This window comes from Miniopterus schreibersii (assembly GCF_964146895.1).
Source record: "Miniopterus schreibersii genome assembly, chromosome: 20".
Classification (NCBI taxonomy): Eukaryota; Metazoa; Chordata; class Mammalia; order Chiroptera; family Miniopteridae; genus Miniopterus; species Miniopterus schreibersii.
In genome coordinates, this window is record NC_138122.1 from 8,944,924 (window position 1) to 8,961,295 (window position 16,372).

Below are 16,372 nucleotides of genomic sequence, written 5' to 3' on the forward strand. Positions count from 1 at the left end.
CCCGGAGTCCTCACTGACTGTTGGACACATCAACTTTGATGTTTGTCCCTGGCCCCCACTTCTTCCCAATCTCTGCAGGTCCAAATCCTGCTTCTCTTTCTAGAGTCAACTCAGATGGCCCCAGGTCCACAGGCCTCCTCGATACCACCCAATAAAGAGTGATGTGTGGAGAAGGTAGAGTGATGCCCGCTCTCCCCTGCTGGCCAGGGCCTGACTCATCTTTGTGAGCCCCAAAGGGCCAAGTGCTTGACAGAGTAAACAAATAAGTCACACATATTATTGAAAGGGATCTTGGTTATTGCTGGGGCATACATTTGTAACCCCGACCTCTTTCTGGAAAGAATTCCCTTCAACATCCATTCTTGTGCTTGATATTTTACTTCCTAGAGATAGCAAGAGTGACACATTCTGGTTGGGGATTTGGGTCATTCTATTTCCCCCTTTCCTTACTGGGAGATTTTGGGTCAGACTTCAATACAAATTGATGTCTCAGACCCCTTGCACCTCCTAATCAGGTTATTCTCCATCTCAGCCCTTCAGGAAACGGGGATGGTGACACCCATGTCACTGAGCTTCGACAGTTTGAGCAGCAAAGTCACAGAAGGTCATTGTCACCGCTTAAATGACAGAACCCAAACCCAGTGACCTTTCGTTCACACAGAACCTTGCCCTGAGAGACCTTCTGGCTTCAACAGTTCTAAAACCAAAGGCAATGGAACCAAACTCAAAGGCCTGAACCCAAACCCCACACTCTCTTTCAAGGAACCAGTATCACTGACAGGCCCTACACTGGCAATTAATTGTGATGTCCACTCACAAAATAGGAAGACCATTGCTCATTCCTATCGTTTTTATCTCATGACCTTGTTCTCCACCTCGTCCCTGGAAAAAATGTTTTCTTCCCAAAGACAGACTGGCATTTACTTACTTTTGTTGAGGCCAGAATTCATGTTATTGCTCCATGTTCCTCTCCTGACTGAGTCGTAAGAAGGGTCTAATGAAAAAACAAGAAGTAGTCGTACATCAGCATCTCCTGCTTTGCAGAAAGACTGCATGAAGATGATTTTTCAGCAATCGGGAGAAATAAAATTTAATTCAGCAATCACTTTTTAGCAACCACTAAATTCCAGAAGTGTGCTCTTGTCCTGGGGTAAGGGTGGGGTGAGTGAAAGGAACATGAACATTCTGATCGGAAGCCAGAATAACAGAAGAACCCCGAATTTGAAGTCAGAGGATTTGTTCGAGTTCTGTCCCCGGCATTACATGTTGTGAGACCTTGGATGAATCATGAGATATTCTTGCATTCAAACTTCTTTAATACGAAACTTTAAATTTACATGGTTTATCTATCTTATAGGGTTGTGCTAATGTTATGAACGGAATGTTTGTGCTCCCCCCAGATTCATAGGTTGACACCTAATCCACAATGTGATGGTATCAGGAGGTGGGGTCTTTGGGAGATAATTAGGTTGTGAGGGTGGAGCCCTGAAGAATCTTCTTAGTGGCCTCCAAAGAAGAGGTTCTAGAGCTGGCTTGCCCTCTTTCTGTCGTGTGAGGATAGAATAGGGAGCCAGCAGTCTGCAAACCACAAGACGCCCCTCTACTCCAAGAATCTGATCACATTGGCACTCTGATCTCAGACTTCCAGACCCCAGGCATGCGGGAAAGAAATTTCTGTTGTTTAGAAATCGCTCAGCCTATGGTGCTTTGTGATGGCAGTCCCAATGGACTGAGACAGGTGCCGAGCAAATGCTCCAGCATCTATGAAACATCTTACAAAGCTTTCTACAAATATAAATAGAAAGAGAAAAGGTCTGAAGAGCTGGGCAGTGTCCATCTCAGTGTCCATTCAAGACACCATGGGAAGAGCGTCTCAAAGCCCATGCCCATGACGTTTCAGGTGGCCAACTTCAGCTCCTTCCTTCAGACCCTGATGTTGTGGATGACACGTGAGAGGTGTGAGCACCTCCCAGGCTCTCCTAGGCCTCATGTTTTCCTCTTGAGAGTGGAGGGGGCTGAGCCTGATGACCACAGAGAAAGGGAGAAGGCGAGAGGTGTGGCTAGGAAGGGAGCTGGGACCAGAAGTGAGGGGGTGGAGAGATGCCTCCCACTGAAAAGGACTAGAGCCTTGCATTCAAATAGCTATGGAAACTACTCCATGGAGCCCGAACATCTGTGACCCCAACCTCTTTCTTGAGAAAATCCACAGGCCTCCATAACTGTGCTCAGAAATGGTTTCACTAACTGGCTGGAAACGTCCCCCTTTCCTTCCTTGTGGTGTGAGTCCTCTTGTGACACTGAGCAGGAACAGCAGGAGAGCTTAAGGACACAGAATTATGACTTTCAAAGTCTTTTCATGAACAACAAAGAAACCATGAAAACCATCCGAACAAATGGAGCGCAAACCTCATCAAACAACAGCCTGACAGAGTGAAACACAAACCATCCCTCCACCCCTCTTGAGCCTCGAACAAATTAGAGTAAGAGCTGGAGAGATGGGGGGGCCCATCGGATTGTCTGTTCTCATTGTTTCTGGGTAAAAACCAAAAGACGGGGACCATTTTCTTGTGGAAAAATCCACGTGCGAATGCACATTCCTCCCTGCTCCGGAAAAGCCAGTGCAGTTTTTAAATTACAGTATTTAGCAACTGGCATGAAAAGCCAAATAGAAAGTGAGGGGGGCTGGGGCTGGGGGGAAAGAGCAGGGAGAGGGGTCAAAAGGGAGACAGAGCTCAACTCATTTAAGTGGCCTGTTTTTATTTTTACTTGACTTTTTTTCTTCTTCTCACAATTCCTCCTGCAAATAGATTCCTCTGTTTGCTTAAAAACAAAATACAATGAAAACAAACAAAAAGCCTAACTTGTTTACAAGCTTGGGGTGAGGTTGGTGGCTCTCGTGGGCATTTTCTGGACCGTCTTGCGGAGGTCAGCGGGGTGTGTGAGATGCTGGTATAAGCCAAGGGAAAGGTGAGGTGCTTCAAAGATTTTTCTGCGGTGAGGGAGGCTGGTTAGGCCTCCGATGATTTATGTCGGGGTGACTTCTGCGGTGTATTGTGTGCTTCTGTCTGCATTTAAATATGAGACCATGACTAAGGTTGTGAGGAAATATGGGTAAATGGACCAAAGGAGTGGTGGAGACACTGGGGCTGCTGGAGGTTAAGAAGGGAAAAGGGAGGGTACTTGGGGTCATATGAGCTGAGCGAGACGTCCTTGGAGAGTCGAGAGAGCAATGCAGACAGGCACAGGGCGGCAGGGGCAATGAGATATGCGGGGATGTCTGAGGACAACTGCAGGACCGGGACCGGCGGGAAGAGAGGGCTAGTGGACAGGGCCGAGGGCACGTTCAAGGCCATGTTGATGGCAGCTGAGTGGCCTCAGGTGGCCACAGTGGGAGCCCACAGACATTTGGGGCACGCAGCAATGCCAAGAGAACAGGGCGTGGTGGAGTAGGAAGCCCCTGGGGGTGTGTAGGGTGGCAGAGCAAGGGGGGGGGCGGGGGGAGGAGGTGAATCTAGTAGGAGCAGAACAGAAAGTGGAATAGAAAGTGACAGATTCATGCAAAAAGAAAAAACAAATGCCTAAGTTCCAGGAATTGGTGTGTGTTATCTGAAGCCCTGACTTGCCTTCTGACTTAGTGCGCTGATAAGATCTGTCGCAAAGTTCTCTAATCGGTGTTTCTGCTCAATCATTCACTCACTGTTGGCATCCCACGTAAAGCCGTTATATTCGGAACCATTCTTTTTAGCCCAAATTACGGCTATGGCTATCATTACCACTGACTTCTTTCTTAAAATTTATTTTTATTGTCGAAAGTGTTACAGGTGTCTCCTTTTCTCCCCCTCCAGTGACCCCCTCCCCCCTGCTCCCACCCCCACCCCAGGCCTTCACCACACTATTGTCTGTCCATAGGTTATGCATATATGCATATAAGTTCTTTGGTTAATCTCTTCCCACCCTCTTGTCATCTTTTCCTCCACTCTTTTATTCTAGCTCCAGGGACGGAGCAGCATGTGGAAGTTAGAGAGTGCATGGATGAATTCCCCGGGCTCTTCTGTAGCTCTGAGTGCACAGTCCTGGTTGAAGCCGGCGCCTTAGCAGGGAGTGTGGGGCAGCCCTATCTTGGCTGCCATGCCTCAGGGCCTTCGGGCTGCAACGACATGAGTTTCCCACAGCCCACCTGGGGGTGGGGGTGGGGGAAAGCCTGGCTGAGAGGACGATGGAGGTCCCAGCCAACCCCAAAGTCCTCTAATGGGGAAAAAAGAAAGCGACTGAAACAGAGAGGCCACCAGCAAGCAGCCCGAACGGTGTCCTCACTGCAGTTAACAGAGCGGCCAACAGCACAGCAATGGCCAGGCAGGAGGCTGGTGTCTTTAGCTAAGGGTCCCAGGGCAGTGCGTGGAACCTGGGCAACAAACACAAGCCTCCCTCCCATTACTTTTTCATCCCCAACTATTTGATGGAAAGTCCTGCCACTGGCACCTGAATCTACAAAGGACTCCCAACTTCAACGCTGAGGAGTTGAATGAACGCACTCTGGGGGCACTGGGCTTTGTGGGGACATCCACTGAATGTAAGATGGGAATGAAAGCCAGTGTTTCTGGAGTAAGTCCTGCTGCAGGGACAGAGCACAAGGATGGAGGAGGCCAACGCCAGGAACCCCGGCCTGGCATTGTGCCTTGGAGGTCTGACCAACCCAGGCAGCCTTGAGATTAAATGAGATATCCAAGTAAACACCTGGCACAGTGCCTAGCACCGAGTCAGACGTGGAAAATGTTAGCAATTAATATTATTATTTGCATAATTATTATATACTTAAAGAATGTTCAGACCCAGAAACATGTTTGACAGCCCTACCAAATACATATAACTTCCCCTCCCCTCTACCCCTTACTACGCTCTACTTAGCTTTCCAGTGATCACCTAATTTAATCAATTAACTTATGTTCGTTGTTTGTGGTCTGCATCTCTCACCTGAATATCTCTCTTCTGTTCTCTGATATAACCAAGCCTCTAGAACAGTGCGCAGCTCAGAGCAAGCACACAATAGATGTTTGTTGACGACAAATGGATGGGCTAATATTCTCTCTTTCTTGCTAAACATGCGCAGTCTCCAGGTGACTGTATTAACCCTGTGTGGCCCCCGAGCATAATAGACAACAACCCACCTGCGACAGGCACAGGCTAAAATCTGTCCCCACGGCGAAGTCAGGGACCCGATGCCACGTACTGAAGTGGCCTGCATTTTACTTTATGTATTTTCAGTGTCATTGTTGAAATGAGGATTTGTTTTTTTCCTACTAACTGTCATGCAAGTGAAAACTGAGCAGTGTGGTCAGCTCTCGTCCCAGACACACAAACAGAAATATGTCTAGAACCAAAATGAAAAAGCCTGGACCGGGGAGCTAAGCCAGGGCCTTGCGTTTCTGTGCAAACACTATCTGCGGCCATGTCAGGGCTCCCTGACCCCGCCACCGCCCTGGGGCGTGGGGAGTCTTCTGGTGGGTGTGTGGCTCACGCAGCCACCTGAGTGTGCACCAGCCCCACCCACGAACATGCTTCTAGGGCCTGGCTTCTGAAAACAGAGCTCAGGGAGCAGCCAGGGCGCAGCACGACTGAAGGCAACCAGCGGATGGGTGACAGTCTCAGAACTTGTGCTGATGGCAGACTGCTTTGTCAGCACAAAGGCAACCCTGATTCTGACAAGATCACTTTTGACTCCAGTGAAGGCTGCTGCCACCTGGCTCTCTAGATGACAAATCTTAGTGTGATTCTTTTCCAGACCAGTCACCAAAAGGGCTTTGCCTGGAGGTTGTGGTTTCAGGAGTTCCCCAAGATGCCCAGGGTGCATTGTATATACTGAGGCGGGGTTCCCCACGATGCCTGGCAGTGCCCAGCAGAGAGACCAGAACCCTGTTGTGAAGAACACTGCCAGGCATGGCGGGGAACCCCACCTCATGTGTTCAATGCACCCTGGGGAACTCCCCTCACGTGTACAGCGGCCCGAACAGTGTCTCCATCCTGTGATGCTCAACGTGGCTGAATCTGACACTAAATGGCCTCTTAGATTCCAGGAGCGCCTCCCGGGGGGAGAAATATGAACTTGGAGATTTTTTTCTGAAAGTCCTGCTGGAAGGAGGAGCTTATTCTGGTTCTGACCATCTCATAGACATCCCCGTGTTAGCTCAGTTTCTGTGTGAAGCTTAAACGGGTCTCGCAAGTCTGGCCAACGTCTCAGGAAAGATGGCTTTCTGCTCTGATGCCCGCGGTTCACTGTTTGGAGGCCCAATGTCCCGGGCGACACGCAGCTGTCCACTTTGTCATGCCCTCACCCTGAGGCCCGGGATGCAGCAGCGCACGCACACAAGGGCCTCTCTTTTCACGCCTTGCGACATATGGCCACACTCTCGATTACTCAATGGAAAAAGATGAATGTTCCCTGAACCTTCTCATCGAATTTCTGGTTGTGCTGAGAAGGCTGGCAGCGCCTCGCCCTGTTTATCCTTGGAGAGCCCAGCTCTGAATGCAGACCTTTCAGCAAAGGGACCGGCACGGCTGGTGCTGGGCGCAGCAGCTTCTCTTGATCAGATCCAGGCCTCCCTTCTTGGAAGAGTGAGGGTGACCAGGGAGAAAAGCACGACTAAAGAGGACAGACTCTGAGACCCACAGCCTTGACCTGCCTAAGAAGGAGCCAGGTCCAGCAAGAGGAAGATGCCTCACCGACTCTCGGGGGGTGAACTACGCAGGGGAGCACCACCCTTGTTCTTGGTAGAGGACTGGGCCAGATGGTCTCCCAAAGCCCCTCGCCCTCTGAGGTCCTGGCTTCTAATGGCCCCGTCTGGCCACCAGCCCACCTCAGGCTGCTGTCTCTGAGCTCTCCTCGGTGAGGCCTTTGACACTGCATCCAACCTGCAAGAGCTTGCTCTGCTTCTGGAACCTTCTCAACCCTCAACTCAGGACCAGCTTCTTGTTAGCCACTGTCTCTGCCATAACCCCTGCCGGTGGCCACACCAAATGTCTGACCCATAGGCCCGGCCTCCTCTTCAAAGACAGTGCAAAGGCAACTAGTGCATTAGCAGTGGACATTTCTGTGAGGGGCAGGATGCCCTTGTGGAGGTGTCCTTCCCCTCGGGCAGGCCTTGCTGCTGTGGGGTCGACGCGGCATTCAGAATCAGGCCTCCCTGGGTTCAGGCCCCAGCTCTACCATTTGCTCTCTTGAGTGATCTCTGTCAAAAGGTTCCTCTACCCTTTTTAACCTCAGGTTCTGCTTCTTTAAAATGGATTAATACAAATACTTTATAAGGTTAATAGGAAGATTAAACAAGCACTTGATAAATGCCGTTTAGAAATATACACAATATACATGTAGTCTATACCATCTTACTTGCACCTCTTAAAGGTTTATGATGGTGAACTGAGGTTAAAAAGCTCAGCAAGGAAGGCCTTGGGAAGGATATGAAGCCTTAAAGGCTGAAGGATAGTTTCATTATTGTGATCCTAGATCAGTGATTCCCAAACTGGAATAAAGGGTGGCTCTCTTTTAAAAGAGAAAATCTCCCAACTGGTGTGGCTTAGTGGGTTGAGTGTCATTCCTTCCCATGCACCAAGAGGTCTCTGGTTCAATTCCTGGTCAGGGCACATGCCTGGTTTTCAGGCTTAATCCCCGGGAGAGGGCATGCAGGGGGCAGTTGATCAGTGTTTCTATCTCTGTCTCTCTCCCTTCCTCTCTCTCTAAAAATCAACTAAAACATTTTATTTTATTTTTAAAAAAAGAAGAAATGTATTATCCTGCACAGCTGGCTCTGAAGCTGGGTCCTCACCTCATTTCAACCCGTCCTATAGGGGCAGCCCAGCCTTCGCCTCAGTGGCATCTTATTTTCCAAAGAGCAACAGAGGATCTTGGCTTCCATTGAGACCTCAGGAGGAGGGAAATATCTAGGGAAGACTTTCTTCAAACTTGGAACTCATAGAAAAAAAAACATCCTGGATCAGGTTTCCTTTGCTCAAGGACTGCATCCTGGAATCCAAACGGCGCCTGGGCTCAGAGCGACCCCGCTGCGAGGAGAGCGATGGAGGTATTATATGTGCAAAGGACAAAAAGACATGAGGAAAATGCTCGAAAAAATGGATGGTTTGTAAATGCAAAAAGTTTGGGGAGGCAAGTGGTGCACCGGCCAAGCACAGCCCTACCGTCGTCACGCAGGCTTCCTGCTGAGCCCGGGCCTCTCTTTTATTTTGTTTCTCTTGCGGGCTCGGTGTCTAAGTGACACAGAAGTCTAAATGACCTCTTTATTTTGATAAAGCCTCAAAGTGGGATTTCTGAGCCAGCCTTATGTAGAAAAGCAGTTTATACCGACTAGATTAATTGGATGTTTGCCCAAGCTCCCCTCCACACCGGGCCATGGAGACACAACTCAATCGCCTACTCTTTTGGTCAGATCTGCCTCAGGTTTAAGAGGATTGCAGGTAGGAAAAAAGAAAACCCAACAGTTCACTTAGGAAACAGGGCTTGAGGTTAAATGAGAGGTGGTCTGTGTTCAACCCCCTGCCCAGGGCCCCTATCTGAACCTCTTACGCTGACATTTCGCAGTGAGGTTGTTCTCACGCTCTCTGGCAGCAAGGGATGCAATTTTGTGTCTGCTCCACAATTTAACTTTTGCATTTTTTTCTTCCAAAGTTCTACAGGTCAAGGGTCACTTGTAAGAGTCTCATGTTTATTGCCCTGTTCAGCTTTCTGGTGCAATTCTTTGTGCACGGACCTCCCTTGCTTGGTGATAATCTTTTGGAAGAGAGGGACTGTGTCTTTTTTACAAAAAATTTTTTCATTGATTTTAGAGGGAGAGAGACAGAAACAACGATGTGAGAGAGACACATCAGTCGGTTGCCTCCCATACGCACCCGGACTGGGGACCAACCCAAAACCTCGTATGTGCCCTGACCAGGAACCACATTGGCAACCTTGCGGTGCATGGGGACAATGCTCATCCAACTGAGCGGGGCTGTGTCTTAATCACTTTTGTTTCCCTCTCCCGCCCCAAGATTCTTCCCCTTCCCCAACACCAGCTTATTGAACTTAACTGATAGCTCATATCCCACAACACATTCATTCACTTAATAAAATGTTATTGAATGTCTACTATTGTGCCAGACATTGTTCTGTGGGCTGTGAATACAGAAGTCCCCCTTACCCATGGTCTCACTTTCTGTAGTTTCAGTTACCCATGGTCAACCAAGGTCCAAAAATGTTAAATGGAAAAGAAACACTTCATAGTTTTAAACTGCGTGCCATGCCGAGCAGTGTGATGAAATCTCACACTGTCCTGCTCTGTCTTACCCAGGACATAAACCATCCTGAGTCCAGTATCTTCAAGCTGTGTCTTCTCCCGTGCCCCTTAGTCACTTAGGAGCCCTTTGGGTTATCAGATGGGCTGTCCCTGTATCGCTGTGCTTGTGCTCAAGTCACCTTTATTTTCCTTAGTGATGGTCCCTAAGCTCAAGAGTACTGATGCTGGCCGTTTGAATGTGCCAAGGGGTCCCAAGAAACAAGTGACAACAGGCCATTTACTATAAGTAAGGGGTGGGTACAATAAGACATTATGAGAAAGAGAGGGACCACATTCACATAACTTTTATTACAGTATGTGATTATAATTGTTCTATTTTATCACTGTTGTTGTTAATCTCTTCCTGTGCCTAATTTATAAGTTAAACTTTATGATAGATATTATGAAACATAGTATACATAGGGTTCAGTACTATCTGGGGTTTCAGGCATCCACTGGGGGTCTTTGAACAGATCCTTCATGGAAAAGGAGGAACTACTTACTTTATGACAATGGCCAAATATCCTCGCTCTGGGGAACTTACAGACAAATAGTAAACTACATTGTGTATTAGAAGGTGATGAGTGCTATGGAGGGGAAGAAGAGAGGGGGAGGGGAGTAAGCGGTGCTGGGTGGGGAGGGCCTCACTGAAAAGAAATCATTTGAGCCCAGCTGGGCGTGGCTCAGCGGCTGAGCATCAACCTAGGATCCAGGAGATCGAAGTTAGATTCTCAGGTGGGGCACATGCCTGGGTTGCGGGCTAGATCCCCAGTCTGGGGTATGCAGGAGGCAGCCCATCAATGACTCTCATCATTGATGTTTCTGTCTCTCTCTCTCCCTCTCCCTTCCCTCCCTCTGAAATCAATAAAGATATATTTTAAATAAATAAATAAATAAATAGACCAAAGACTTGACCGGTCCAATATTATGAAAATATATCTCTCTACAGGGATACAATTTTCTTCTGAAAAGTGCCTGGATCGCCCTACATTCATCTTGATGCCCTTCTGGAAAGTTAATTACTTTCTACTTGGTTCTTTATCTAGTGAGAATTACTTTATGTTGGAAGACAACAAAATTAGCTTAAAAATTTGACAGTATCTTTTCGACATTTGGGTGAAGGATCACAAAAGGGTGAGATGAGCCTAGTCTATTAAGTTGTTCACCAATTTTTGCATATTTAGAGTCAGAGTAATTGCCATTTAAATCAAGAATCTGAAAATGCCGACACTTATCATGTTTGTCTTTTGGTCTGAGGTGGTTCTCAGAAAGGGCAAGTCTCTGGGGTCAGTGTGGGAAATGTGGGCAGGTGAATTCCTCCTTAGGGAGCATGCAATCTTCGTGGCCTGGCTGGTGAGCCTGAAATGCTTCCATCCCCGAGTCCTGCATCCACACAACAAGAGCCCAGTAGTTGAAGGAAAAGAACCATCAATTCTGGTAGGTAGAACATGGTCTCACATAATAGAATCAGAGGCTTCTTTTCAGACTGGAAGGTTCCTCAGACATTATCTAAACCAGACATGCAAATTAGCACCGGCCTGGAGGCCTGAAGCAGGAGAGAAATCATATGTGGCCATATAAGAATTTTAATAGAAATTGAAAGTATGACTCATAGCATGAAAACTTCCTTTCTCTAAACTCCTCTAGGATATTGGGCAGGACTGATCATTCTTTTACAGGCAGGCCAAAAACTGTTAAAGCTCCAAGATTTTTCAGAATGATACCAAGAATAATTTTCATCTCTCTGGAAGGGTGGTACCTAAATCTTATCAAGCACAAGGCTGTTCGTAGTTTTATTAAAGGCTCTATAGATTTTCATGGGAAAGAATTCTGTAATTTTCTTTCATCCATTCCAAAGAGGGAAACAGCTCTTTCAATAGAAAGAAGGCTGGACTGGGGTTCAGAACTCCTCGGTTTGCCTCCCATCTCTGCCAGCTACCAGCTGTGTGAACTTAGGCAACCGACTAATGTCTCTGAGTCTCAGTTAACCTATCTGTAAAAGGGAGATACTTGGGGACAAATAATTCCTCTAAAATTTAAGAGTCTGGAAAAGCAAACGGCCTAGTTAATCCTCACAGGGTTCCGTTGAGAATAAGTGAACTCCTGGGTGAGAAAATGCTTCATATACTCCAAAGTGTCCTATAGAATTAGAACTGCGATCCTTTCCCGGAGCTTAATTCATTGGAGATGAGAAGGTAATCTTTTTTGTGTCAACCAAAGCTAATTTCCTATGGTTCTTTCTTTAGGAAAGCAGAAGGACTGAGTAAATATTAAATTAAATGGTCAGAGACTAGATTTTCTTTCCCCAGTGAATCCATTAGTGTCAGTAGTACTTACTGAACAGCTACAGGACTGGAAAAGGGATACAGGAAAAAACTCACAATTAAAGACTATAAGGTAATCTTGTAGTAACTAGGTCCATGGATAGCTTGTGAGTGTGGTAGGGTTCTGAGAAGCGATTCTAGTGTTTGGGAGTAAGGAAAATATATCCTGAAGAAGGTGAAACTTGAATTGGGCCTTGAAACATGTGTTAGATTTTAATAATCTCACTTAATTGCCTGACACAAGAACTTGAACTTCATCAAAGAGGCATGTCAAACTTTTTATTGACCCTCAGCTTACAGATCTCTGAGACTCGGGAGGAAAAGCCCACGTATGCCCTAGTTAGTGTTTCTAGCCACAGTATTTCTTCCTCAAAGACTTTATCTTTTCCCAAAAGAAATTCCTCCTTTTTTTTATGTGAGATAGAGGCTTCTCTGAAGAGGGGAAGTTATTACATCTATAAAAAGAACTTGGGAGAAGTTTTTATATTAAAATCACAAATGATGCTGCCTCCGCCTTGACTTTTCTCTAGAAGATGCCCCAAATCCCCACACCTCTGTCTGGCGGGAGAAAAGCTTCTCTCTCTTCTCCAGATAGAGAGACAGACAGATAGATGGATGATAGATAGAATTTGGTTTATGAGTATGAGACTAAACAATCTTCTTTTAAATACTTTCCAGCTACTACTGCCCTCAAAAAACCTCCCTGTAGAATTTCTAAATCAGTATACTTATCAAAACAAATGCATTTGGAATACTCTGTGTTGAGGAGGCCACCAGTGGGCCATCTGGAGCACCTGCGGACCTAGCCTCTTCTTTCCAAAATACTTTGGGACCCCACTCCTCAAAAAAGCCAACAGGGGTCACTTTCAGTTTCTATTACTAACCAAAACCACATGGTAGTGGAAATGGAGTTACATCAACCAAGGGCAATTTCATTTTGAGTCTTAGCTTTGCTATCTGGAATGAGATGAAATATCTGAGTCAAAGTGAAACTTGGTAGAGATGGGAGGCCTAAAATAGTAATAGTTAAGAATTTGGAGATGAATTGGAAATGCAAAACCCCAACGGCCCACTTAGTAAGTGTGAAATGCCACTGAGAAGTGATGGAGCTCCAGCACACTGGACACTCTGGGTCTTGGGAGGCCCCCCTGGCAGTGGTGGGAGGAGCCCTAGTCTGGCTGAGTCTAATTGGAAGGGTGTTCTGGAGGTCAAGTTGCTCCCAAGTACCTTTCCCACAGCCTATTATGTTCCTGATTTCTCCAGGGAGCATCTAAGAGCAACTTTAATAACATAAAGACAAAAGGCATGCCAGAGGAGGGCAGGAAGGTCAGTGTGGCAACCTCTAAGTATCCAGAAACAGGACCAGGGGCCTGGGTCCCTTCTAGCACAGGGATGAGAAGAGGTCCACACTGTGGTGGCAGAAAGGGTGCCAGTGGAGAGCAACAAAGGCACATTTCTTTTCTGCTGTGTTCAAATGAAACATTCCATGTTGGGGCGGTGTAGGGGGGAAAAAATTCAGAAGCAGTGGAAGGAGCTTATTCTAAGAACATCTTCCTTCTGGGCTCCTTTACCTAACCTAGGGTGCATATGAATGAGAAGAGGGAGTTAAACAGGGTGGATGGAGCATTCTAGCAGGTGTCTTTATAAATTTTATTTTTTTTAAATGTTTTTATTAATGTCAGAGAGAGGAAGAGAGGAGAGATAGAAACATCAATGATGAGAATCATTGATCAGCTGCCTCCTGCACTCCCCCTACTGGGTATTGAGCCTGCAACCTGGGCATGTGCCCTGACCTGGAATCAAACCATGACCTCCCAGTTCATAGGTCGACACTCAACCACTGAGCCATGCTGGCCGGGCCTGGCAGGTGTCTTTAAAATGGTCCCAGGTAGCCCTAGCCAGTGTGGCTTAACGGTTAGAGCATTGGCCCTCACAAGGAAGGGTCGAGGGTTCGATTCCAGGTCAAGGGCACTTACCTGGGTTGCAGGTTTGATCCCCAGCCCTGGTTGGGTAGCATGCAGGAAGCAACAAATTGATGTGTCTCTCTCACATTGATGTTTCTCTCTCTCTCTGTCTCACCCCCTCCCTCTTTCCCTTCCACTGTCTCTAAAAATCAATGGGGGAAAACTATCCTTGGGTGAAGATTAACAAAAAAATTCTTTTTTAATAAAATAAAATGGTCCCTAGTATTCTGTTACCTTTCTCTTCCTTGAGAACCATGGGTCAATAAAGCTGATAGAGGCTGGAAATTGCTTACCTATTGTAATTTGAGAAAAATTTCACATCTAGATTTATTGAGCTTATCCATCTCCCCCTCATTTTAAAAATTAACTTGATTGCAATCCTTACTGATAGAGCATTACTCAATATATGAATTCCTTTTCTAAAGCTTTTCTTTTTTCTTTATTTTTTTAAATGTGATTTTAAATACAAAAGGATGGATAATTCTAGGTAAATTATAAAGCATCATAATAAAAATAACATCTGTGAAACCACCTAATATGCCTTATGAAATGCAAGAACTGAGCATATTGAGTCAGGTTCCTGATTTTTTGGACCACAGCAGGGATCTATTAATCGAATCATATCTTCAGAACAACTAGATGATGTCGGCTTCCTGGAAGAAACGGGTCTTTCCATGGGGGGGTGGTTGGAACAGGAAGAGGCAACTGCAGAGCCCCGTCCCTGCCTGGGTGGGGAGGGGCTGCAGTTACAGACCCTGTTCTGCTTCCTACTAGCGTTGTGATCTGGGCTTAACCTATTTGTGCCCCAGTTTTCACACATGTGAAATAGGAATGATAACAGTACCAGCTAAATAAGGTTGTCATGAAGTATAAATGTGAAGTGAATAGAGAAGTTCTTGGCATGTAGTAAGCACTTAATAAATGTTAGCTGTTATTGTTATGGGGGAGGGCCCAAAGAAAGGCAAGGAAAGGAAGGTTGGAGTGAGGAGAAATTAAATTTTCCCTGCAAGAACACTTTTCCTTGGCTGAGTTCTGTCCTTGGCCTCTTTTCACATTGGCACATATAGCAAGGGGACGCAGATCTGAAGGGCCTCCAAGGGGAGTTGAAGCTGATAATAAATGGGCCAAAGGGCCCTTGCTGGTGTGGCTCAGTTGGTTGGAGTGTTGTCCCGGGTACCAAAGCGTCTCGGGTTTGATTCCCAGTTAGGACACATGCCCAGGTTATGGGTTTGGTCCCCGGTGAGGGTGCATGCAAGAGGCAACCGACTGATGTTTCTCTCTCACACTGATGTTTCTCTCTCTCTCTCCCTTTCCTTTCCTTGCTCTCTAAAATCAATAAACATCCCTTGGGTGGGATTTTTAAAAAAAGGGGGCCAAAGAGTGAAGTGGATCAACCATCTTGGAAAGGAGTCTAAGGCATTTTACCTGTAATGTTCATTCTCCCATCGAATGGCCTTGTCCATGTTCCTACCTCCAAGTCTTGGAAAACAAAGGACCACTGTGATGGGATCTGTTGAATGCTAAATTGTAAACCAGTAAGTCCAAGCAAAGCGCATGGGGAAGGGGTGGATGAGCCCCTACTGAGGTAGGTCATCTGAACTGGGCCTTAACAGGGGGGCGCAGTGGCTTCCTAGAATATGGATGCTGTGGGGGTGAGACAGGAGCTGAAGGATGCGTGAGGCAAAGAAAGAACGGGAGACGTTCCATGTTCTGTTTGAAAACAGTCTAGACAGGAATCAATTCACATCTCTGACCCTGAAGCCATCTAGATCTTTCTGTGCCTCTGGGGATCTCACATAGCTGAAGCTGGGCGGCCCTCAAATGCCCACAGCAGAAGGGTTGGTTTTGCCTCACAGTCCCTCACTCTGTGGCAGCGAAGTCACCTGGTCTGAGAAACTGGAGGAGACAGGAGAGAGAGGGGCCCTCTTTGAATGCTGGGCGGTCACCCCAGGTGGTGCCTGTGGGTCCCCCTGCCACGCATGTCCCTCTGAGTTGTCTCTCGCAGGGAGATGTGCGGGGGCGTGTTCTTTAAAATAATGACTCAATCACAGAGGCTGAGAGAATGATCATTAGGAGATATTTTTGTACATATACTTTTAAAATCCTCGAAGGAATAAAACATGCACGACGTGAGTTATTCTTGAGACGGAAGAGCTCCTTCAAATAAGGGAATTCGTGCCTTAGCTGGAACTAAAGAAAAGAAGAAAGGCCCCAAGAAAACCCTGAACCTGCGACAGGACAACGCCGCTAGCTGTTTGCCTCGTTGGGGAGCAAGGTTACACGTGTCTCCGCAAACGGGCCAAGTGTTTGCAGTCACGGGGAGAAAGCGTGTCCTGGTCGCCGTGTAACCCACACACGTGTGATAAGAGCACATGCAGCACACCCGCAGAAAAAAAATAACAGTTCTTTTACTTAGAGAAAGGAAGGATAATGGTTACTTAGAAAGTGTCCCAGACAAGCTGTCAAATTGAATTCAGAGGGCTGGAGTCTGACTCCGGGACCGGGCTGGCTGGCGGGGTTCCCTGGGGACTGGGGTTTCCTGCCTGCTACAGTTTACAGACAAGGATTCTTTGTTCCAGCTTTCTCTCTTTCTCTCTCTCTCTCCTTCTCTATCTCCCCCACCCCCTTTCCCTCTCTCTCTTTCTCTCTCTCTCTCTCTTTCTCTGGTGAAAAAAAAATAAAAATAAAAAGCACACAAAGCATGCTGCTCTCCAAAGAGGGTCAGATCGAAAGCAGACAAAACATTAACTCTGGAATTTCAAAG

The 16,372-nt window shown here is 46.8% G+C and overlaps 1 protein-coding gene across 6 annotated transcripts in view; it reads right to left on the reverse strand.

The window, feature by feature from the left end:
- FLI1 (Fli-1 proto-oncogene, ETS transcription factor) overlaps positions 1-16,372 on the reverse strand; it is a 119,914-nt gene that overhangs the window by 5,475 nt on the left and 98,067 nt on the right. For all 6 annotated transcript variants that reach the window (XM_081122564.1, XM_081122567.1, XM_081122569.1 and 3 more), the window contains one exon: positions 929-994. In XM_081122564.1, coding sequence (XP_080978690.1) covers positions 929-994 — 66 coding nt within the window. The remainder of the gene's footprint in view (positions 1-928; positions 995-16,372) is intronic.